The sequence below is a fragment of the Acinonyx jubatus genome, chromosome D3 (assembly GCF_027475565.1).
Source record: "Acinonyx jubatus isolate Ajub_Pintada_27869175 chromosome D3, VMU_Ajub_asm_v1.0, whole genome shotgun sequence".
Taxonomy (NCBI): domain Eukaryota; kingdom Metazoa; phylum Chordata; class Mammalia; order Carnivora; family Felidae; genus Acinonyx; species Acinonyx jubatus.
The window spans coordinates 34,080,106-34,105,091 of NC_069392.1; the positions used below are offsets into that span (position 1 = coordinate 34,080,106).

The 24,986-nt window shown below is 35.8% G+C and overlaps 1 protein-coding gene across 5 annotated transcripts in view; it reads right to left on the reverse strand.

Moving 5' to 3' along the window:
- ANKRD12 (ankyrin repeat domain 12) overlaps positions 1 to 24,986 on the reverse strand; it is a 125,493-nt gene that overhangs the window by 45,419 nt on the left and 55,088 nt on the right. For 4 of the 5 annotated variants that reach the window (XM_027068492.2, XM_027068491.2, XM_015061608.3 and 1 more), the window contains 4 exons: positions 22,158 to 22,304; positions 17,947 to 18,147; positions 14,848 to 14,990; positions 2,681 to 2,828 (listed from right to left, as the gene is read on the reverse strand). In XM_027068492.2, coding sequence (XP_026924293.1) covers positions 2,681 to 2,828; positions 14,848 to 14,990; positions 17,947 to 18,147; positions 22,158 to 22,304 — 639 coding nt within the window. Of the gene's footprint in view, positions 1 to 2,680; positions 2,829 to 14,847; positions 14,991 to 17,946; positions 18,148 to 22,157; positions 22,305 to 24,986 lie in introns of those variants that run through there. The other variant, XM_027068495.2, reaches the window with a different exon arrangement.

Sequence of the window (24,986 nt, forward strand, 5' to 3'; positions counted from 1 at the left end):
GATCAGGTAGGGGTGGGAACTGACTAGGAAAGGGTGTAAGGAACTTTCTGGAATGACAGAGACAGTCTGTATCTTGAGAAGATTAGATTATATAGGTCTATGCAGTTCTCAAAATTCAGACTGCTTCATTAAAGATTAATTTCACAAATGTAAATATTATCTTAAATAATCATACGCGAAAACAGAACTCTAGTTAATGAAATGCCTGCTAAAGGATTTAGAAATGTCTGCAATTTATTTTGAAAGGCATCAAAAAAATAAGAAGATTGGATATGTGATAATGTAATAAAAAAAATCTAGTAAAAAGTTAACAGCTAAGAAATTGTATTTGGTGGGTACAGAGTGTACACTACATAATTCTTTGAGCTTTGCTGTATGTTTGAATATTTTTTTTTAACTTTTAAAAACCTTTATTTATGTTCGAGAGAGAAAGTGTGCAATGTGGAAGAGGAAGAGAGAAAGAGAAGAAGGAAAGAGTGAATGAATATGAATCCAAAGCAGGCTCCAGGCTCTGAGCTGTCAACACAGAGCCCTGCACGGGGCTTGAACTCATGAACCATGAGTTCATGACCTGAGCTGAAGTCGGACACTTAAGCAACTGAGCCACTCAGGCACCGCTGAACATGTTCATAATAAAACACTGAGATTCTAACTTCTGCACAGCAAAGGAAATCATCAACAACATGAAAAGGCAACCTAGTGAATGGGAGAAAATATCTGAAAATCATGTATCTCATAAAAACATCTAAAATATATAGAGAACTCATACAACTCAAAAGCAAACAATCCAATTTAAAAATGGGGAGAGGATTTGAATAGACATTTTTCCAAAGAAGATGTAAAGATGGCCAACAATATATGAAAAGATGCTCAACATCACTAATTATCAGGGAATTGCAAACCGCAGTGAGGTATCTCCTCACACTTGTGAGAATGGCTAGTTCCAAAAAGACAAGAAATAAGAAGTGTTAGCAAAGACGTGGAGAAAACAGACTTTTGCACTGCTGGTGGGAATGTAAATTAGTGCGGCCACTATGGAAAATAGTATGGAAGCTCCTCAAAAAATTAAAGATGGAATTACCATAATTCCCAGCAATTCCACTTCTGGGTATTTATCTGAAGAAACAAAAATACTAACTCAAAAAGATATATGCACCCCATGTTCACTGCAGCATTATTTACAATAGCCAAGATATGGAGGCAACCCAAGTGTCCATCTATGGATGAATGGTTAAAAAAGATGTGGCATATGCATTAATAAATTACCCAACCATAAGAAAGAGTGAAATCTTGCCATCTACAAAGGACCCTGAGGTCATCATGCCAAGTGAAGTAAGTCAGAGAAAGACAAATACTGTATGATCTCACTTATATGTGTAATCTAAAAAACAAAACAAAAAAACCCCAAGCTCACTGATACAGAGAACAGATTATAGGCTGCCAGAGGTGGGCACTAGATGAAATGGATGAAAGGGGTCAAAATGTACAAACTTTTAGTATAAAATAAGTAAGTCATGGGGACGGAAGGTACAGCATGGTGATAATACTGTACTATGTATTTGAAAGCTGCTAAGACACATCTTAAAATTCCTTATCACGAGAAAAAAAAGAAAAAATATTTTAACTATGTAGGATGATGGATGTTAACTAGCCTTACTGTAGTGATCATTTTGCAATATATACAAACACCAAATCATTACGTTGAACACTTGGAACATAATGTTATAGGTCACTTCTACCTCAAAAAAAAAAAAAAAAAAAAAAAGCACAGGGTAGACCTTTCTGCCTCAAAAGTATAAATGTTGCTTTACTGCTTTCTGGAAATGGCTGAGATTAAATGAGTATGGTTTGATTTTTATTCCCTTATTTATTTTATTTTATTTTATTTTTTTTAATTAATTTATTTTTTTTAACGTTTATTTATTTTTGAGACAGAGAGAGACAGAGCATGAACGGGGGAGGGTCAGAGAGAGAGGGAGACACAGAATCTGAAACGGGCCCCAGGCTCTGAGCTGTCAGCACAGAGCCCGACGCGGGGCTCGAACTCACGGACCGCGAGATCATGACCTGAGCCGAAGTCGGCCGCCCGACTGAGCCACCCAGGCGCCCCTTTATTCCCTTATTTATAAGAAGTAGTATTACCTAATTTCTTGTAGAAATTCTTTAAAATTTTTTGAGGATATGGCCATTATGATTCTTAATAAATTCTTGAAGAATAAATTCAATGAGGATTTTTGCCTGAAACATGAATCCTTTCAAACTATATGTAAAAGACTTTCTTCAACGCAGGAAAGTTTTCTTCTGTTACATCTTTAATTGTTTATGTTTAAAAGGAAACCAAGTACGTCAAAATTTTTCTGAAATATTCTTTTAGATCCTTCCTTTTTAATACGATGTTTATAAATTGTGCCCCTACCTTACAACAATGAGCAGAGTTCAACCACCTAAATCACAGAAGTCAAAATGCAAAGATGACTCACTAATGCCAGGAAAAACAGGAAGGGTTTGGTTAGTAGCTCTCTAATTTATAACAGAATGTTATAAATGTTATAACAGAATGTTAGCTGGCTAACATTATTCTAAGGAACTCAAACATTTTCTGTATTGTAAAGCAGAATCAGAATGTTTTACTAAACACCACGTCAAACAAACAGTTGAATGTAGATTATCTGAAACGAACCTGTGTAACTTTCATCATCATCAGACAAAGGCACCTCTCTTTTTAGCAGCAATTCCAACTCCTCTGTCTCTGCTACATCCACTGGGCGCTCCCCGTGCTTATTAGCTTGAAATGGATTTCCACCATGACGAAGTAACAGTTTGACTATCTGCAATATTAAACAGTAGGAAGATTTAGTCTCTTCAGTGTTCGTGTCATTTCAACCATTCTCTTGAAAACACATATCCTTCTGCCTCATCTACTCTGCCTCTGTTCCTCAGTGTCTGTCTATTCTAAATCATGATTACTTTCTTCAAGTTCCATTTTCATTGCCATCTACCCTCAATCTGATCTTATCTACTACAAAGATGTTTCCTCCATAAAATTTAAGCTGGGTTATTTGAGCACTAAATCAGATCATTTTTCTTCCTGTTCCATCATCTATTCAACAAATATTTACTGAGTATCTATTAATGAGCACTGCTCCAACTTTTGTAGATAAATCCACGAAGAAGAATAACAAGCTTCTTGGCCTCTTAGAATGTATATTCCAAAGGGAGTCTCAAAAGAAGTATTATCCTTTTGTTTAAGGCTAATATCACTACTAATGCTCTTAATCATCTTCTCTCCCAACTTCTAGGAATTTAAACTGTTAGGAACAGACATGGATTTATTCAGAACTAATGAATCTTTTTTTTAAAGTAGGCTTCAGGGTGCCTGGGTGGCTCACTCAGTTATGTGTCTGACTCTTGGTTTCGGCTCAGGTCACGATCTTGAGGTTTTGTGAGTTCAAGCCCCATGTTGGGCTCTGCACTGGCAGGGCAGAGCCTGCTTGGGATTCTCTCTCCTTCTCTCTGCCCCTGCCCCACTCATATGGTCTTGGTCTTTCTCAAAATAAATAAACTTAATTAAAAAAAATAATAAAATAGGCCTCATGCCTAAAATAATAAAATAGGCAGAGCCTAATATGGGGCTTGTAACTCACGACCATGAGATGAAGACCTGAGCTAAGATGCTTAACCAAATGAACCACCCAGGTGCCCTAGTTCTAGTGAATCTTAGACTTTAAGGCCCTGACTTTCATGGTCCCATTACAGTGTCCTGTATCTAATTTTGTATTCATTACTTTGACACAGTTCTTAAGCTCTCTTGTCTCCTACCACATACAGTAAACTTTGGGCTCCACAAAACCAGGATGTGCCTGGCTAGTTATTTCATTTCTTTTGTTTGTTGCTTATCTTCTTCCATGTTTTTAAACCTCTTTTTGATTGGCTTTCTTAGAAGTCAGTCTCTTTCATCTTAAAAAAAAAAAATGGCAATAAAGAAATGAAACACGGATGAAACAAGAAATTGTTTAAACCTATATTCCCCTCCTCTAGTCAAATCTTTTTTCCTTCATAGTCAAGCTTCTGAAAAGATGTTCACCCTTACGACCTTGACTTTTATGGCTCTTCATTCTTCTACCTGCAATGTCCCATCTTTCCCATGTTCATCAGTCCCATGAAATGGGATCTGTAAAGATCTAAGCCAATGATTGTTTCCCTAGGGCTCTGTCCTTGATTCACAGTCCCATGCTCTGGTCTACACCATCTATTTGGAGATCTCACCCACTCTGTTTGAATGTGATTGACAATTTGCAATCCATTCATTTATTTTCATTCTCTTGTTTGCTCTTTCTTAGCCCTCTCTCTTGAGCTCCAAACACAAATATCCTGGATATATCGATGAATATATTTGTATTTCAATGCAAATACAATAACTATGTATTGTATGTAATAAATATAATGCAACTACAATGCAATAGTTGAAACCAATAGATCCCAAATAAAGCTCATTAAAACATCTACTTTATCTTTTATCTATTTCTATTCTTAGTGACTAGCACCTATATATACCCAGTCACTGCAGCCAGAAAGCTGGGAGTCAGCACTGGCCCTTGTTTTTCACTGTAGTCTACATCAAATATTATTAATCCTGCTTGCTTACAGTCTCTTCTTGTTTTCACCTTCTATTTCCATTGTGTGTTCTATATATACAAATCTATACTATAATTAATTAACACATTTCTCTACCCTTATTCTAGACCACAAACTTCATGTGAGATCAAGTATTTATTCCCAACACACAACAATGGTATTTTCTTGTATTTAGGAAATATATGTCTTTTTAAAGAAACCTTATGAAACAAGATGTTGTAAATTAGGAATTCCTAACAAATGAAAAATAGGTAAGAAAAATTAAGACTCATAGTGAATAATGGAAAAATTTTTTCTGGACTATGAAAGAATAAACTATCAAGTTAGAAAATGTGAAAGATAAGAATGTATCAAAAAAACAAATAACTCATGATTCCAACTGTTAATATTTTATCCCTTTTGTTTGCTAATTTTTATCAAATTACACATGCTTACGATTTTAAAAGATCAGCTAGCTTTTCAAGGCCACTGGTGAAGAACGACTATCTCCAAAATGTATCTCCACATATTTAGGTAACACACTTAAGTTTGCTTCTTCCATATTTTTCAGTTTTAGGCGCTGCCTATTGTCTTACAACGTAAGATGTGGATTCAGCCATCTGTCACCAACTCTCATCCTCTCCCCTGCCATACACATACATTTCCCTTCCTCCTAGCATTCTAACATAATTACATATGTATTTCTTGTGCATCATTAGGCCTAATAAAAATGTTGAGCCAAGCAGTGCTCTATGACTAAATTTCCATTCTTACACAACTTTATTTTTCCCCTGTGGAGTTAACTGCCTTGATTTTTCATTTGCTTAGTTTTCTACATAACCATCTTTAATTCATCCCCCATTCTGCTACAAATACAGTCCTCTTCGATTCAGTATACTCTCATTTTTTGTTACAGACTCCTTTCTCCAAGCCTTCTAATGTGCTCTGAAATGGACTGGTTGCTCTCTAAGATTTGCTTCCCAGCTGTCAGCTCCCTTCATCCTATAACCCCAGAAATACCCTTTCCTCAATTTTGTGTTGTGTTCTTTACAGACTCTTTTTTTTAATGTTTATTTTTAGAGAGAGAGAGAGAGTGCGTGCACGCGCAAGCGTGAGTGGGGGAGGGGCAGAGAGAGGGAGAGAATCTCAAGCAGGCTCCATGCTCAGCGAGAAGCCTGACTCTGGGCTCAATCTCATGACCATGAGATCATGACCCAAACTGAAATCAAGTCGGACACCTGACTAACGGAGCCACCCAGGTGCCCCAATCCTATCTTCTTTTTTGATTTACTCCCTTTATTTTGTTGAATCACCAACTCCAGAAAATTCCTGAAGAAGTAAATATTTTGAGATTTTTTTACATGTCAGAAAATACCTTTATCTACATTAAAAAACAATTTTCCCTCCAATTCTGAAGGTATCACTCCATTATCTTCTAGCTTCTAGGGTTGTTAATGAAAAGTCTGATGCCATTCTGATTTTTTTTTTTTTTTTTTTTACCTTATATAATGATTTGTTTCTTCTCTCTGTAAATTTCAGGACATTCTTTGCCCCTGTTGTTCCGAAATTCCAGGATAATGTATCTTTTTTTTTTTTTAAGTTTATTTATTTTGAGAGAGCGAGCACACAAGGGGGTAGGAACAGAGAGAGAGAGGGAGAGAGACTCTGAAGCAGGCTTCGCACTGTCAGAGGACCCAATATGGGACCTGAACTCATGAACCGCAAGATCACGACCCAAGCTGAAACCAAGAATTGGATGTGAAACCAACGGAGTCACCCAGCGTCCGGAGGATAATATATCTTGATCTTGGTCTTTTTACATCCATTGTGCTGAGCATTCAACTGAATGCTTATAATTTGAAGACCCATGTTCCTTCAGGTCTAGGAAAATTTCTGGTTTTATTTAATATCCTTTCTGTTTTCAATGTTCTGCCTTCGAAGAACTCTTAAGATACTAGGTTTCTTAAAGTAATCTTTTTTCTCATTTCTGTGTCTTCACTTTTGTCTTTTTGCTTCCTAGTTTCTGGGAGATTTCTTCAACTTTATCTTTAATCCTCAAACAACTGACCCTTGAGCAACATGGGGGTTAGGGGTGCAGATTCCTGTGTAGTTGAGAATCCACATATTAATTTTTGACTCCTAAGAGCTTAATTAATAATAGCCTACTACTGACTGGAAGCCTTAGCAATTACATAGACTGTCAATTAACACATATTTTGTGGGTTTTTGTGTATCATATGCTTTATTCTTACAATAAAGTAAGCTAGAGAAAAAGTCAATGTTATTAAGAAACATTGCCTGGGTGGCTCAGTTGGTTGAGCATCTGACTCTTGATTTTGGCTCACAGTTAGTGAGATCAAGCCCCGTGTCAAGGCTCTGTGCTGATGGTGTGGAGCCTGCTTGGGATTCTCTCTCTCTGTGCCCTCCCTCCCCGTCAAAATAAATAAATAAACATTAAAAAAAAAAAAAAAACACAAGGAAAAGAAAATACGTGTATAGTACTATACCATATTTGTCGAAAAAATCTGCAAGGGGACCCATGCAGTTGAGACCTGTATTGGTCAAGGGTCAACTGTGCTCCATTTTTCATTTTTTACCATATTATTAACTTCTAGGAGGTTTTTTCCTTCACTCACTGTTCCTTGTTTAATGCATTCAGCTCTTACTTCATAGCTACAATAAATTCTTAACTCTTTGGGGAAGTTGATGGCTTTGGGGGAACTTCCTCATGGCATTATTTCGTCCTCCAAGTTCCTACATTTTTGTTTGCTTGTTTTGATCTTTATCATCCATATTAGAGACTTTTCTCAAATGCAGGTGGATCACTGGCTGTCCACACTTAAGAGTAAGCCACTAAAAAGACTTACTGAAAGTTTTGTTGGCATGGTTAGGACTTGTTGACAGATGGACTTCATGTTAGTGTGATGTAACAGGACCATTTCATCAGACTCCTTTCTCAGCTAGTTCAATTTCCTGTGGAGAAATCTTTCAACTCATGCCTAAAACTCTAAGCCTTACTGTCAACATTTTGGTTGTTGAAAGGAGGCTGGGTTCTTAACACTGGATATGTTTCACTTAGTTAACTTACACTTTATCCTTACTCTCAAATATTCTTGTGGTATGTCAGTCCAGAATATATGGTTTATACTTGCCAGGAAATCAACCTCCCATCATCTGCTGGGGTGGGAGAGGTGTACTCATATGGCCGTGTAGGGTTAGGAAGGGGATAGAAGGGTCAAAAAGACTTTGATACAACTATCTTGTTTTCAGTCCTATCTTAATAGGCACTTCCAGAAGTACCAAGCACCACCAATTCCTGAGGTCTAGTCTTTCTGGGATTCTGCATTTGAATGGCTTTCGTTTCAATTTTCTTTGATTTCTATAAATCAGGAGTTAGCCAATGAAAAGTAATTTTTTATATTTTTTTAAAATACTTTAAAAAGGATTTATATAGGAGAATTAGTTCAAAGGAAGAGAGAGGGAAAAAAGAGGGTAGACAGAGAAAGTATGGTGGAGGCGGCACATGGCCAGCAAAATCTAAAATATTTACTATCTGGCCCTTTAGAGAAAAGTCTGCCAAATCCTGTTCTAGATCAGTAACCACTCATTCTTCTAATTCTCTTCTCCCAAAATGTTGGTTTTCTTGTTTCTTCTTTTTTTTGTCCTTGTGCATCTGTCATCTAGAATCTCCTCTTACTGTCATTTTAGGGGTTTGAGAAGGTAACTGAAGTAAAAACTTGTAGTTAATATGAATAATACTGTACTGTACATCTTTATAAGTTGAAAAATTTCCATTTTTAAGCTTATTTCCTTAGGCTAGAGCCACAGGATAAAAAAAAAATAATAAAATGTAGGATCTTGATACCGCTGAAAACTTTCTACACCCATTAGGAAATAACCAGCAAATACATATTGCATGACTGTGATGAATCAGGGACAGGTGGTTAATTTAAAATGTTACAAAAACCCCAACCCAAATAATCTTCTACAGAACTTCCACATATGCAAATCATTATTTATTCCAGAAGGATTTAAAGGGGGTCCCGGGGTGACTCAGTTGGTTAGGCCTCCGACTTCAGCTTAGGTCACGATCTCACAGTTCATGGGTTTGAGCCCTGTGTCGGGCTCTGTGCTGACAGCTCAGAACCTGGAGTCTTCTTTGGATTCTGTGTCTCCCTCTCTTTCTATCCCTCCCCCATTCATGCTCTCTCACAAAAATAAAACAAAGCTGCTTAAAGCACAAGAGCCAACAAATTTGAAATAAGTAAAAACGATGAAGAATGGACAGATATCTAAAATAGAACTAGAAATAAGGCAATCACAAAAGTATGTATCATGAAATACTATATACACTTGCAAAAGGTAAGCTAAAGACTAGATTCTTAGTAAGCTATGTTAGTCTAAATAATTTACAACAGGAAAGAAAACTGCTATCTTTCAGCTTCTCCCACCCTGGAAATGTTTTATGGATGGCTGCAGTTGTCAGAGGTATTACTGAGTTAAAGAAATTTAATTCTTAGGTAGAGATTCATAATAAATGGTACAAATATACACAAATGAGAGTTTGGTGGCTCTCATTTCCCTCTTCCTTCTTAGGCACAAGTAAAAGAACAAGGAGAAAATAGCTCTCAATAGCTCTGAATTGTGACTCCTACTATCCTAGGCATGTTGGTAGGAGGAAAAGCAAAGGTCTCTTGAAAGTAGCATGCCAGTCTCCCTCTGGAAAGAGACTGGAAATAGTGTTTGAGTCCCTGTAAGTATAGGAGCTCAAAGGTCAGCCTCTGGAAATATTTGCAGCTATGTGCACATTTAGAAACTTGTATTCACAGAAACATGTCTAACAAGGCATAATTCTTTAACATTATAGTTAGAAATTAGGAAATCTTATCACTTTAAAGAAAAACAATTCATCCTTGATAAGCTATCAAGAAGAATATCGTTTAAAAAAAAGAGCAAAAAGTACAATATTTAAATAGCAGAGCCAGAAAATAAGTCACTTTCTGATAAATGCAGTGAGAAAGAAACGTACCCTATATATTGTCAGGTCTTATAAATTAAGTCTTTTTCTTTCTGCTTTATTCTCAGTTATGTATTCATCCATCCATGTACCATACATGCATGCATGCAGAACTCAGTAAGTGTTATATGTTAAGTCTTATGTAACAAGAAGCTCCAGGGGCCACTAACACAAATCCATACAAAAAGGCTGTATGCAGGGGCGCCTGGGTGGCTCAGTCGGTTGAGCTTCCGACTTCGGCCCAGGTCATGATCTCGCGGTCTGTGGGTTCGAGTCCTGCATCGGGCTCTGTGCTGACAGCTCGGAGCCCAGAGCCTGTTTCAGATTCTGTGTCTCCCTCTCTCTCTGACCCTCCCCTGTTCATGCTCTGTCTCTCTCTGTCTCAAAAATAAACAAACATTAAAAAAAAAATTTTTTTTTTAAAAAGGCCATATGCATGCTACTCACAGTGCAGTACAGGAAACACACAAGTACATCAGTTAAAAAAAAAATGCTGGAATTGCTATATAGGTATATACAGGTGTATACAATGGCCAAGGGAGCAGAAAAGACTAGTCCAATGGTAAACAAAAACCAGTTCAGGAAAAACAATGTTTATACACTGCATTTTTTCTTTAAAATTAGAACTTCTTTGAGAATCATAAAAAATACCTTAGAGAAAAAAGTTAATGTGAAAAATAGCATTTTTAGGTTCCAAATTCTAGTTTCTAAAATATTTGAGTATTTTTGAAAAATAGTAACATAAAGGTAGCCTTTTAATCTTCTACCTCTGACATTTCTATACCATTTTAGATTTCAAGGTGTGTTTACATGCATGGTGTCTTTTTTCCTTCAAAATATCCCCTTTAGATAGGTATTATTTGTTATATAATTTAAAGACGAGGAAATGGAGATTCAGAGGAGAAAAGCCACTTGTTCAAAATCACACAGATAGTAAATTGGCCAGGCCACAAGTGAATTCGTACCTATCTATCTTCACTCCAAATTCCACTTTTTTCGTCAAATAGAGTAAAATGTGCCTTTTAAGACAGGCAGCTTGACACTGAAATTTTTATTGCATGTCAAAAAAGAAAATAGGGCAGAGAATGTTTGCTGCTTAAGAGAACAAAAGGGGATTTTCTAGCAGAAAGGTATGAGAGGATATCAAAATGCAATCTAGGACATTATAAAGCATGTCCTATCTTTCTTATTAGAGTGGAGACTCATTAAGTAGCAACTCTCCTAGATCACTGAATCATCGTATCGTTTTTGTCTTAAAAAGACATGGAGATTCCTCTCTTTTGGTCCCTTAATTTGGAGTCACATCAATTTAATAAACTTGGGAAGAGCAGGAGTTCTTATGTCAATGCCCTGCCACGCTCATGGAGAGGCTGAGGGTATTGAAATGGAACAGGCTACACAGTCTTAACAAGACACATCAGAAACCTGTTTGCTTATTGTGAAGATTAAAAGAACCAATACGTATAAAGCATTTAGAACATTTCTTGTCCCATAGTGAAAATACAAATACTACCACGAGACATTAATGTAACGTAGTTCACAAAATAACACCACAAAATAAGAGATCAAAACAGACCAGTTATTCATATTTAGCTTCATACCCTAGTCATTTTATCATGTGAATACCGAGGATTTTTCTTACTGAGGAATTAGTAAAATCTGATCTCCATTTTTGTCACCAAGTTGATTTTTCCTACTATTTGACTTTGGGAAATATTCACTGAAGCCTATTGACTCAAAGAAGACAAATAAATGCAACTACCTAAAAATGCAGTTACAAGAACCTCAGATAAATAATTTATGTGACACTCCATTACCAAGTCTCCCTTAATATGAAAAATTTCAGTAGTTACAAATGTTTTCCAGATCAATAAGCAATTACATCTTCATTTGTAATGAAACGGTGCCACTTCTATGCACACTGTTCAAGTATTCCTCAAAGTAAATGTTACTCATGGCACAGTTTCAAGCAGAAGAAACTGCTGACTTCATGAAATTGAAAGTACAACAAGGTATTAAACGTGATGGTAGCGAAGACTAAGTGTTCATCCAGCTTGAAAAGAAATGCTCACTATAGTCCCAGACTTGCTAAAGATAACCAAATCCTTTCCTTCTCTTCTTCAATCACCATCATTGGTCTACTCAATAGGAAAACCATGCGTGAGGCCATTTTTTAAAAGGGAATTTCCTGACTTTATAGGTTCACTTGGGATTAGGTCACCATGAAAACAAAGTTTTACCCAAGTGTCCGGAGTCTGGGGTTCACACAGTGTTTGACTCTTGCCTGGAGAAACCTGAGAATGAATGGTTGACTGGATTTGCTGCTGATAAGCAGGGAGGGAAGGCAGTCATGGAAACAGATCTGCAGGCTCACTAGTGGTAGGGAATGGTATGTCTCCCTGAGTCCCACCTGTACTGTGCATTGGAGTGGAGAGGCAGCTGCAAATGGATCCACAGAGCCAGGTAGCAGCGCCAGGCAGAAGCTTCCGTCTGAAGGTTCTAGTGGATGGTGTGCACTGCTCAGATACCTTCTAAATGGACCAAGATGCTTATACCCCCAACTGCTGGGAGTGGCACCACTTAAGGTGTATGCCTCCTTGCCATCAGCAGCTTGCATTCACTGACTGATCCACGTGCACGCAGATAGACCTAGCCCCTACCTCAAATCAGAGCAAACTCCGAAGTGCATCTTCGTATCAATGACTCCCTGTGACACTGGCTGAAGCTTTTGTTGCAGCTGCACAACTTCTTCCTTTGTTCTATCCTGCTGCTGTCATATCCTAACAGGTGTTGCTCCTGAGATCACATCCCTCTTTCCTCCTATCTCTGCAAGCACCTGCAAATTTCTGTCTCAGAATCCCAGCACCCAACCTATGGTACATAGAGGGGTCCTACGAAGCAAACTCTAAAAACTCTAAAACAGGATTTTTGAACTGAATTACACGTTGGCTGCCATGAGATCCTGGCATATGGTGGTCATTGTTCAAACTTTCAGGCCTTTGAGATGTACCAGGGAAGTACTAATTTTAATGATGGTGCTTCTATTCTCAAGCCTTCACAGTCAGGTGAATGCACCTTTTCCATCCCTGAAGAAGAGAAGTTTTTCTCAAAATGAAAGTAAGATTCTGGGTTTAGATAGCGCAGTGGAAGACAGTTTAATGGTATCTTACTATAAGTCAGGAGAATTAAATGTAAGTTTCTCTAAGACAGAATGAGTTCCGAGTTTCCTCTTAACCACTGCCGAACAAAAACTCCTCCTCTGCTTGGCTTCCAGGAAGCTAGAAAAACATTCTTCTGTCATCCAGACAGGAAAGTAGAATATTGCTTTCTGGAGAAACTATCTATACCAAGAGAAGAACCTATGAATACTGACATTTAGGAGACTTTGACAAAACAGCCATCTTGTTCCACCAGACACACTACAGAAAAGCTCACCAGCCACCAGACTCCGTACATTACACATCTTGTCAGTCAGGCTTTTTTGAGCTTCAGTCAAATATGAATGACCAGAAGTTAACAGAAGATCTCTAATGTGAGAAATACACCACATCAGAGCAATGAGGATCTTGGGGAAATCCATGACCATGCAGGAAACAGAACAAACCATTTAATTAATGAAAGTTAAGATGGGCACCCGGAAACTAGAAATCTCATGGAAAGACTGAAAATCCCACATGGGATTAATGGTTAAGTGATATTCCAGGACGGCATCTATGCCTCAGATCTAGAGAGCAACTAGCCCCAAAGAGATCAGGACACAAGATATCTTATATACAGGGATATGAAAAATCCCACAGGTATTTCTCAAAAATAATAAACTGATCAATGTGCTTTACCTTATTTACAGGCTAAATGAGTTTTATCAGAGAGAATAGAGAAGAACAAATATAGATGCATAGAAAACTAAATTAACAAAAGAAGAAAAGGCAATATATTAACCCAGATAATAAGACAAACAAACAAAAATCCAAAAAAGAAAATACAATTATAATAAAGGCTAGTAAAGACTACATAATATAGATTCTGTGAATATCTGAACAGCAATAAAATCTTCTGCAGGAGGTCAAAAAATAAAAACTAAAAATTAAAAAGCAAGACAGCTTCATCTTGCTAGAAATACAGAAGAAACACCTATGTTAGTTGTTTTGGCAGGGTGCCTGGGTAGTTCAGCCGATTTAGTGGCCGACTCTTGATTTCAGCTCAGGTTATGATCTCGTAGTTTGTGGGAGTGAGCCCTGAGTTGGGCTCAGTGCTGACAGCGTGGAGCCTGCTTGGGATTCTCTCTCCCCCCTCTCTGTCTCTCTCTCTCACTCTCAAAGTAAATAAATAAACATTTAAAAAATAAATAAACAGTAGTTGCTTTTGGCTAAAAATACTGAGAAGTGGGGAGGAAGGGGAGCTATAAGGTACTTTTCAACTTTCTAAACTATATCCAAATATTCTTTAATAGGTTTTCTTTTTACATAGTTTTTACTTTTATTTGAAACACAAAATCCTGCTTTTGAACCATTCCTAATAGTGCCCCAGACTGATTTGCTCTCACTGTAAGCAGACTACCGCAATGCAATTAAGCATTAAAGACACTTAAAACATGAACTTCATTACAATAGAGATGGGCTTAAGCTTGGATATCAGCATGACAAAGATTGAAAATGCAAATGGATTTAAAACCTACAATGGTTCATAAAATTACATCAAAACAAATTAAACATGATGTTCAAAGGTGCCATTAATTTATAAGCATATATAATCATGTTTGATTATGTTTTTATTACTATACATATACACCATCTGAATATATTAAATAAATAATATCAGCTAACATTCAGGAATGAAGGTTGTAGAGAGAGAGACCATTAAATATTAATAAGTCTGAAAAATATAGATAGGGCAAGATGGTAAAATTTTCACTATAAGTAAAACCTGTTTTAACTGCTGCATCTAGCTATCTGACAGGAGAATGGCCTTGCAATAAAATTTTGCCAACCTGTTTAATTAACTATCAAGTTGAATAAATCTTATGTTTTAGATAAAACACTAAATTTGACTACAATATGAATTAGCAATTAGAAGGCAGGAAAAAGGGAAAATAAAATACAGATGAGCTCACCAAGCAACGGGTGAAATATGAGATGGTATGACGAAGAAGTGAACTCAATTACTCTGGGCTGAGTTAATATTTTGAAAATGTATATTGATTTTTCTATCATACTTACATCTCTGTGCCCACTACTAGCAGAATCATGGAGTGGAGTGTCATCATCTAATCCTTGTGTGTTAACATCTGCTCCAGCTGCTATAAGTATCTTAGCAACATCATAATATCCAACGTTGCAAGCTTCATGCAATGGTGTCCAACCTAAAGTTAGCATATTAATTTAACATATGGTTAATTTACACTAATTAAAAAAATATGTTTTATATACATAGCTGCATGAGTGAGATATATGGATTCTAATACACACAGTACTGAAGGAAAAAGGAATGATTAACAAGCTACTGGAAATAAACACCTAAGAATACCACCAATTTTACAGAAGATTTATTTATGTTAATATTATTTCCACTGGGGCTAAATATTTTACCAAAATATTAAATTTTTACGCTTATCCAATAAATATAAACTTGCTGTAATGTATAATAATCATCTGAACTATGGAAAAAGAATAGAAAAAGGAAAAAATTAATAAGCTTGTTAGGGGATTTCAGCAAACAAAAGCCTCTATGTTTTAAGAGTTTTCATTTTTCCAAGACTTAATACCTACTTTAACTAAAACAAATTTATCATTACAATAACTTTGGTGATAGAAAAAAAAAGTTGTGTTAATGAAAGAAATTAGAAAACAAAAAATACAACACAGAAAATAAGCATCACCCATAATTCCAACACTCAGATATAAAAATTTGAATAATCTAGCCTAATTCTAACCTCTTTCTCTCTTAGATCTGTAATTTTTTTCTTTCTATTTTTACTAATACTTAATTTTTAAAGTTCATTTTGAGAGAGAGAGCGAGCAGCACAAGTGGGGAGGGGCACAGAGAGAGGGAGAAAGAGAATCCTAAGCAGGCTCTGTGCTAGTACACAGCTGACTTGGGGCTCAATCCCATGAATCATGAGACCCATGACCTGAGCTGAAATCAAGAGTCAGGCACTCAACTGAGCTACCCAGGTGCCTCTCTTTTTTTTAAATTTATTTTTTATTTTAGAGAGAAAGAGCGTGAGCAGGAAGAGGCACAGAGGGAGAGAGAGAATCTTAAGTAGGTTCCATGCTTAGCGTCCAGCCTAATGTGGGGCTCGACCCCAGGATCCTGGGATCATGAGCTGAGCCAAAATCAAGAGTTGGACACTCAACTGACTGGGCCACCCAGGCACCTCTCTCAGGTATGTAATTTTAAAGTAAAGCTGGGAAGGTTGTTTAACCCTCTTCTATTTACTGAAGTGAAAATAATCTCCCATGTCATTACACTTTTATACAACATAGTATAGGACTAGTTGGTACACTGTAATTTATTTAAATAAGCTCTTATTCCTGGGCATTTAGATTATTCTTATTTTTTTTTTATTTTTTAATGTATGTTTATTTTTGAGAGAGAGAGAGAGAGAGAGAGAGAGAGAGAGAGAGAGAGAGGGCACGAGTGCACGCACACAAGCAGGGGAGGGGCAAAGAAGAAGACACAGAATATGAACCTGGCTCCAGGCTCTGAGCTGTCAGCACAGAGTCCGACATGGGGCTTGAACTCACCAACCGTGAGATTATGACCTGAACCAAAGTCACTTACCTGAATGAGCCACCCCGGTGCCTCCTGGTTTTTAAAATATTAAAAACAATGCTGTAACAAATATTCTTACAACTAAATTTTCATGCATATCCATATCTAAATATTTAAGTTAAGTCTTTAGAAGTGGAATTGTTACATCAAAGTGCACTGTGTGTCTCATTCTTTAAAGGAGACCCTGTACATTGCCCTCTTCCCCACTCACACCAGAGAAATAAATTCCACGTGTATTCTAATAGGGCTACATTTAAAAACAGAACAAAAACAAAATATGGGAATGAGAAAACAGAGGGGTATGTAGGAGCAGAGAAGCCCTTATTACAATAAACAAAAAACAGAAAGAACCCATAAATAAAAAGATTAACTGATACGATTACATAAAAAATTAAAACTTTAAATACAATAAACAACACTGAAGTAAAAATTCAAACACAGCCACAGTGAAAACTTTTACATATTTGACAGAGAATTAAAACCTATACTAAAGACAAGAGGCTCTTACATATTAGTAATACTGCCAAACCATTAGACAAATGGGCAAAAAGCTAGATCTGGCAATTTTTTCCATTTGTCAGATTGCTAATAATTAAATTGATAATATCTAACTTTTGTGAAGAGGAAAAGGGCTCTTCTATGTATTCTTGATGGTAGTATAAATTGAGAAATTTTTTTTTTGGATGGCCATTTGCATATGTAGCCCCTTTAACAGTTTCCATTCTGAAATTCTGAAATCCTTGTATAACTATACACCAAGTCATTTCTATAGGAGTGTTCACTAAACTATTGTCCATGGAATCTACACTATGCAATATTAATGCAGCTGTTGAATAAAATAGAACCACCTATCTGTACTGGCAGAAATATCTGTAACACATTAAGTAAAAAAGGCAGTTTGTAGAACTATAGACCAATAGATATAGATGGGATGATTTAATTTTTTTAAAAGCCTATAAATGCTCATTTTATGCAGATGGTAATAAAAATGTACAGAAAGGATAACCTTCAAATTGTTAACAATAGTTTTGTGGCAAAGAAAGAATGTGTATTGTAGTATGTGAAGTATGGGAATCTCTGTATTGTTCCCTGCATGCTTTTACTGTTTGAATTCTTTACAATAAGAATGTACTGGTATGGTATTTGAGTAATTAAAATGGAAACACCACCAGTGCTCTCTTAAAGTTCTCATGTTCAAGTTAATAAACATTCTTGAAAGACTTATGAAAGAATTAACACTTGGAAAACATTATGTAAATCTAATTTATCTACAATAGAACCTAAATTAGATAAAGAATTTTGTGGTAATATATCAACTAAAATACTCATTTAATATTTAAAAATTTGAGTAGTTCCTGACATGGAATTATAGCAGAGGATCAGGGTTTATTTCCATACTCCAAAAGAATTTTGTAATATACTACACTTTTAGAACTCTTTTGTATTAGCAAGAGGAAGACAGAATACGGATTAAAATGTAATCAGAATCTGTTTCAATGATCAATTTTAGGTCCTGAGAATTAGTTTTTAATTACTAGTCTTACCTGCAAAATCTTTCACATTCACATTTGCCCCTAAACTTATTAATTCTTTGACTTGTTTCACATCGCCTCGAATAGCTGCCATGTGTAAAGGAGTTTCACCACGTTCATTTCTTTTATTAACTTTGTCTTTTTGTCGAGATGAGGAACTGGGAGTTTTCTTCTGGGCTGGTGTCGTTTGTGATGGATGATTTGGTGTGGAATCTGTAAGAAAAAAGAAAGTTAACGAAAGTTCTAGACTGAATATTTTGAATGTTCATGGAAAGCTTTGTAATGTGCAATTTCCTGGAATGGGGGAGTATCTTCTCACCCTAACAATCCAAAACTTGGCTTGGATGATATATTAATAATTTAACCCAAAATACACTGAGTAGATCTTCCTTTAGGGTTATCAAATATTGCATGAACAAATACAGAAAAAATGTTTTATCAATTCATTAAATTGCCTTAAATTGGTAACAAAGTATCCAGTATGTACTGTAAAAGTGTTTGCTAAATGAATAATTTGATAAACTGCAAAAAATATGTATTTCTCGGGGCACCAGGGTGGCTCAGTTGGTTGGGCATCTGAAATTGGCTCAGGTCATGATCTCACAGTTTGTGAGTTCAAGCCCCACGTCAGGCTCTGTGCTGACAGCTCAGAGCCTGGATCCTGCTTAGGATTCTGTGTCTCCCCCTCTCTCTGCCTTCCTCTGCTCGTGCTCTCTCTCTCTCAAAAATAAATAAACATTAAAAAATTTTTTTGAAAAAAAAAATGTATTTTTTATGGCATGTTACTCTTATTCTAACACCTAGATGAAATGACATTGAAGGCTAGAGTTCACACTTTGGAACTTAGAGTTCTATTTGGATATTAAGTTCAAATTGAGGTCATGGATGATTTTAGCATTAAAATGAAGCTTAAGATTTACAAGAAATAAGGACGTCTGGGAAGGCCTTTAAAAAGTGGGCTAATCAGAAAAAAAATTGCTTTGAGTCCCATCTTTTGATTTTTGTTCCAGTCTCTATACCAAAAATAAGAATGTTAAACAAGATAATACCCAAAGTTCTCCCTCTTGTCCCCATTTTAGAACTACTGGGACAAAAACAAAACAAAAGGTTTCTTAATCAGTTAAGGATTCCAGACAGTGCTAATAATTAATTCTGAAAATTTACAACTATTTAAAAGAAACAAATGTTCTAAGAGGAAAGTCTATGGAAAATAATTTTCTAGCATCATATAGGAATTTTCTTGCAAACTGACATGATTAGGGCACTCAAGTAACATCATTCTGTCCCCAATAAGAAAAAAAGCTTAAAATTTACATTTTGGATTTTATTTTATTTATTTTTTTTTTATTTAAAAAAAATTTTTTTAACGTTTATTTATTTTTGAGACAGAGAGACACAGAGCATGAAGGGGGGAGGGGCAGAGAGAGAAGGAGACACAGAATCGGAAGCAGGCTCCAGGCTCTGAGCCATAAGCCCAGAGCCTGACGCGGGGCTCGAACTCACGGACCGCAAGATCGTGACCTGAGCTGAAGTCGGACGCCTAACCGACTGCGCCACCCAGGCGCCCCTACATTTTGGATTTTAAAGTGCATTGTGTCAGTAACAGTTTCTTATCTGGACTTCTGGAAGTACACTCTATAAGAGCACAGACACAGTCTTAGTGTCTATCTTATTCGTTACTGTATCTCAACTGTTTAGAAGACTTCTTGGCACACGGTGGTACTCATGCAATACTTGTTGAAGGAATAAAGGAATTTTACTATAATCTTTATAGTCAAATTATTTATTAAAATTAGCTGTTCAGTTTCTTAAAAACAAAAGGACCTATTTTTTAATCCAAGCAACTTGCAAGGAATTAATTCATATAAAATTTTGTTAGCCATTTCAAAATAATATTCATATACTTAAAATAAAAACAGTACTATCCATAATGGCAACCAGGGTAAACATAACAGAAACAGGGGAAATTAATTACACAATGGATAAAATAATGAATCCTAAACTATGCGTATGCTAATATGCTGGCAAACAGCTTCGTATTTTGAAAGTTTTCCACTCTAGTTCTACATATGTTAATAAAGTTGACTAAAAATCCTTATATGAAAAGAATCAACTGCATTATAGTATGATCTTATTTAAATTTTAAAACACAAATTACATAGAGAGCCTGGCTGGCTCAGACAGTGGAGCATGTGACTCTTGATCTCGGGGTTGTGAATTCAAGTCTCACGTCAGGGATAGAATTTGCTTTAAAAAAAACAAAAACCCTACAATGAAACATGTATTTGTATGTTTATACCTAGAAAACTTCTAGAAGGAACACTGGAGACGTGGCAAGATTAACTTTTTGCCTCCTAATTTATTCTAAGGATAGAAATTCATGGTGTAACAAAATGAGTTCTTAAAAATAAAAGTCTTCTCATCTAACTATTATATCTGACACAAGGTCAACATTTTACAGAAACATTTGAAGTTTTAACAATGCATAGCATCTTTTTAAAAAAAAATTTTTTTTTTAACATTTATTTATTTTTGAGACAGAGAGAGAGAGAGAGCATGAACGGGGGAGGGTCAGAGAAAGAGGGAGACACAGAATCTGAAACAGGCTCCAGGCTCTGAGCTGTCAGCACAGAGTCCGACGCGGGGCTCGAACCCACGGACCGTGAGATCATGACCTGAGCCGAAGTCGGACGCTTAACCGACTGAGCCACCCAGGCACCCCAACAATGCATAGGATCTTTAATTTGGCTACAGTCATGCAAAAACTGGGGGGGGGGGGGGGGGGGGTGGAAGGCAGGAGAATAACCAAAAACAACACGCTCTACTTAAAAAATCAGGAAGCCCTAACGTGTTCATTAGTGAAAGATTAGATATACCAATGATTTGATGGAAACTACAATACATAGAAGCTCTTAAAAATTTTACCATGTTGTCATAGTCTTTTTAAAAAGCCAATACGCGAAAGCTTCACCAGAGAAAACTATCCTTTTCAATGCATTTCAACAGTGTCTGTTAAGTTACCCAAAATCTTATATAAAGATGCCTTGAATTCAGAGCCCAAAGAAATTTTTTTTCTCTAGACAAAACTGATTTACTTTATTAGTCAATAAGAATTATACAACTTAAAATTTTGTGTTGTTGGTTGCCAGAATGCATTCAATGGTCAATAGTAATTATCATCTCTGCCCAGCTATCTGGATTTTACCTAGTTTTTTATAGCTTTTAAAAAATTAGTGAGTTGGGTAGTTCCCTTGTTCTGGTTCTGTTGGTAACCCATCCTAATTATTTTTGGAGGGCACAGTATAGAAATAACTCTTCCCCACCCACACACATACACGTAGTACAACACATTAATCAGAAGTGTGAAATGAAATACGAAATAAATTTACATAGCATATCACAAATATTTTCCCTTTTAAAATAATTTAGATCTCAAACAATAAAGCATGGATTACATTATGGCTTCTAAAAGTACTGGTGATGGGTACTGAGGAGGGCACCTGTTGGGATGAGCACTGGGTGTTGTATGGAAACCAATTTGACAATAAATTTCATATTAAAAAAATAACTAAATAAATAAAAGTACTAATGTGATAAGATTACCAGTTTATCGGCAGGGTGCTAGCAACTGAAAAGTAAACTATAAACCTAGAAGCAGCTTTACAGAAACTAGAGTAAAGATGCTTCAGTAAGGTGAAAGCACACAGTGCAGCAATGAACTTTTTTTTTTTTTTGAATGACCATTTCTAAATTACCCAATTTAGCTGACAAATATTTACTGAATATCCACTAAGTGCAAAGATCCCCTGCTCCTGTATAGATTCTCATCTGGTGGAGGATACAGACAATAAACAATTATCACCCAAATAAACGTAAAATTACACTTACAACAAGTTTTTAAATTTTTAAAAATATTTTTGAAAGTAAGCGCGTGCACATGTGCGAGGGGGAGGGGAGGAGAGAGAGGGAGACACAGAATCTGAAGCAGGCTCCAGGCTCTGAGTTGTCAGCATGGAGCCCGACGCAGAGCTCAAACTCCCAAACCGGGAGATCATGACCCAAGCTGGAGTCAGACGCTTAACCAACGGAGCCACCCAGGTGCCCCCAAACTTGTAAGAAATTTTTATTAAATACAAGAAAAATAAAAATTTAAAGTAATTGTTAAGACAAGGGTGGAATCTGAGGCAAACTAAGAATACACATGTACTCAATGATGGTGTTACCTGGACTGTTGTCTCTTGCTGTCATCTGCATAAGGAGTGCCATCTGCTTCCGCTCAGAGAGTGGATAACCAAAAAGAATGCTAACTGGCGTGGACTTCTTATTTCCAGCTTCCTTTTTTGTTTTCTTCTTTTCTGGACCTTCTTTCTCTGGAATTATTAACAAATATGTAAGAATCTGAAACAAATGCAAGTACTGAAAAGCAAAACATAAGAAAACTTTTAAAAAACAGATGCTATATGTGTATTTGAGAAACATAAACTAGTAATAGGCTAACAAAAGAACACTAGACTTTTATTGTATTATATGAGCAATTTTCCTCCTGAATGCTTTGAAAAAACATATATTAATTCTGTTTTCTGAAAATTAAGAATTATTTGGAAATTTATTCCTAGTATAATTTGTATTTTAACAATTTGTTCTTTTAAAATTAAACTTCCTCAACAACACTTCAAACATTCCTTAGTATCACATCTTTGAAGCTTCTCTTCATTCATTATAGTTTTATTCTTCTTAATTACTGCTGTCCTTATTAGCAATGTTCCTTCAAATTACTTCCCTAATTCCACTGATGATTTGTATAATCTAACGAGATAAGTATTTAAGACAAGTTTCATCACATGAAGTAATTACTGAAAAACAGCATCAGATCACCTTATCCCAGACACAGGATAGCTGAACATGGAATGATCCTGATCAAAGTTAAAAATGAGCAAATTAAAGATTCTGCATGTGTGTGGGTATGTGGGGGTGGTTAACAGAGATTGTGCAAAGATCCAAAATGTCTAAGGATTTTTTTCAAAGAGATTTGATCCATCATAAGGCCAGTTCTCAGGTTGAGCTATTTGGGAAATCCTTTGGCAATACAGCCAGCATTCCCCATCAAGTGCCAGGAACTTCAGGTGGAACTGGATTCTGTAAGTCAGAGAGATACAGATAGCTGTTCTAGGACTTCTCTGGGAGATAATTCAGGTGTGCGTTAATGTCTGCTTATTAAGTGTCTAGACATCTTATTTCTTGGGAAATCCTATACAAATTATCTGAGAATTACTGATCGGGGATTGAGGGTCCCTGCAAAGGTGGACTAACAAAGATAAATAAGTAAATTTCAAAAATAAACACAGAACACAGCAAAAATGGAAAAAGGGAAGGTTTAGTAGTAAATATTGCATTTTTTTTCCCTAGGCAGATGTGGCCAACAGATAGACTATTCCAGGTGATAAGCATTTATTAATCTAGCAAGTTCAAGAAACTAGTTATAATTTGATATTACTTAAATATTGTTAAATATATAATCATTTAAGGCATAAGAACTTAAAAGTAGTAATTCTTGCAGCGAGCCACTTATTTAATTAGGATACAATGGTTGGCATCCTAATGGCCTAGAAAAATTAAGAGATCAGAATATTTAAACTCTGCTGCCCAGAAATCACTCAAAATTCAATAGCTCCTAAAATGTCCATCGTGTTGATACTTAATTTTACATAACAAAAACAAAAAACTTCAAGATTTACTTAAGTCAGCCTTTATTAATAGTTCTAAATATTGTTTATTTTCTTGTTTCTTATTTTATTATCATTAATGGTCCACTTTAGTATAAATCCAGTTTCAGCACAGTGTCTCATCTAACTTACTAAATTTATTATAAAGCCCTTACAGGTTTTTAAGAGAAGCCCATTTTTTTCCAAAACATATACTTTCTTCTAATAATATTCTGTATGCTTCTGTTCTCTCATATTTAATGAGGAACCATAATTATTGTTTTAATGATTTTCTGCCTAAATAACAAATCTTTAAATATAGCGAATGTACTTTTCTAAAATTAAAATATTTAACACTGTAAAAATTTTATAAAAAGGAGAAAAATTTTTTTTAAAAAGAAGTGACATCTAGTAATTGGAGGAAACAAAATGAAGAAAATGTACAGAGAATCTTTCTTTAAAATATTTTCTTAAATTTTGGGGAAATTTTCATATTTTCTCACTTGCAAAACAATGAATTTTCTGCTTCTCATTACATTTCATGCAATGTTTTAAAAAGAATATGTTCTCAAGCGACACATTAAGCAAAAATTCAAATTAAATACTAGCATCCAATCTGAACTCTGTTTTTCTTTAATTGAGTTTACCTTAGTCATTTGTCTGAGTTCATGCTTTACATAAGATAGGAAAAGAAGGTAAGTAAACAGACTGGGTGTAAGATAGCTAGATTAATACCATTCCTCAAAATTGTGTTAGATTAGTATGTCCCAAAGTGTGCTTTTTCAAGTGTAAAGCATTCAACAAAACTTTTGACTATGTGGGATCTATACTGTGAAGAACTTATTTCCTGACCAGTCATAAGTAAAAAATGATCACGTGTATTTGAGAAAGTTAGGTACTTCTCAAGTTTGACAACTGAACTATTTGTCCAAAAAATGGGTCAGAATTTTAAAATTTACACAGAGGAATACTGACACGTGCTCATTTAGCACAGTCTCCTCTAGAACTGAAATTCCACTCGACCACTCTAGAGATTTTTAAAGAAAAATCCAAGTGATTTACTTAAGACTAAAGAAAAACAGAGAAATGGATTATCCACAATCCAACATTCTTTATTTCAAGGTTCAGAAGATCTTTAGAAATACAGAGAAGTCTCAGTCTTATAATCTCAAAAATGAATGCTTTCTTTTCAGGACTTGTCAGAATAAACAAAAAGCTCAATACAGTCACATCCCAATTAAGTGTAGGGTATATTAAGAAGAAGAAACAAATTTCTTTCTTGGGGAACTGGCTCATAAACCTACCAGCCTCTCAAAAACTAAAGAATATGATACTTCCCCACAAAGCAGT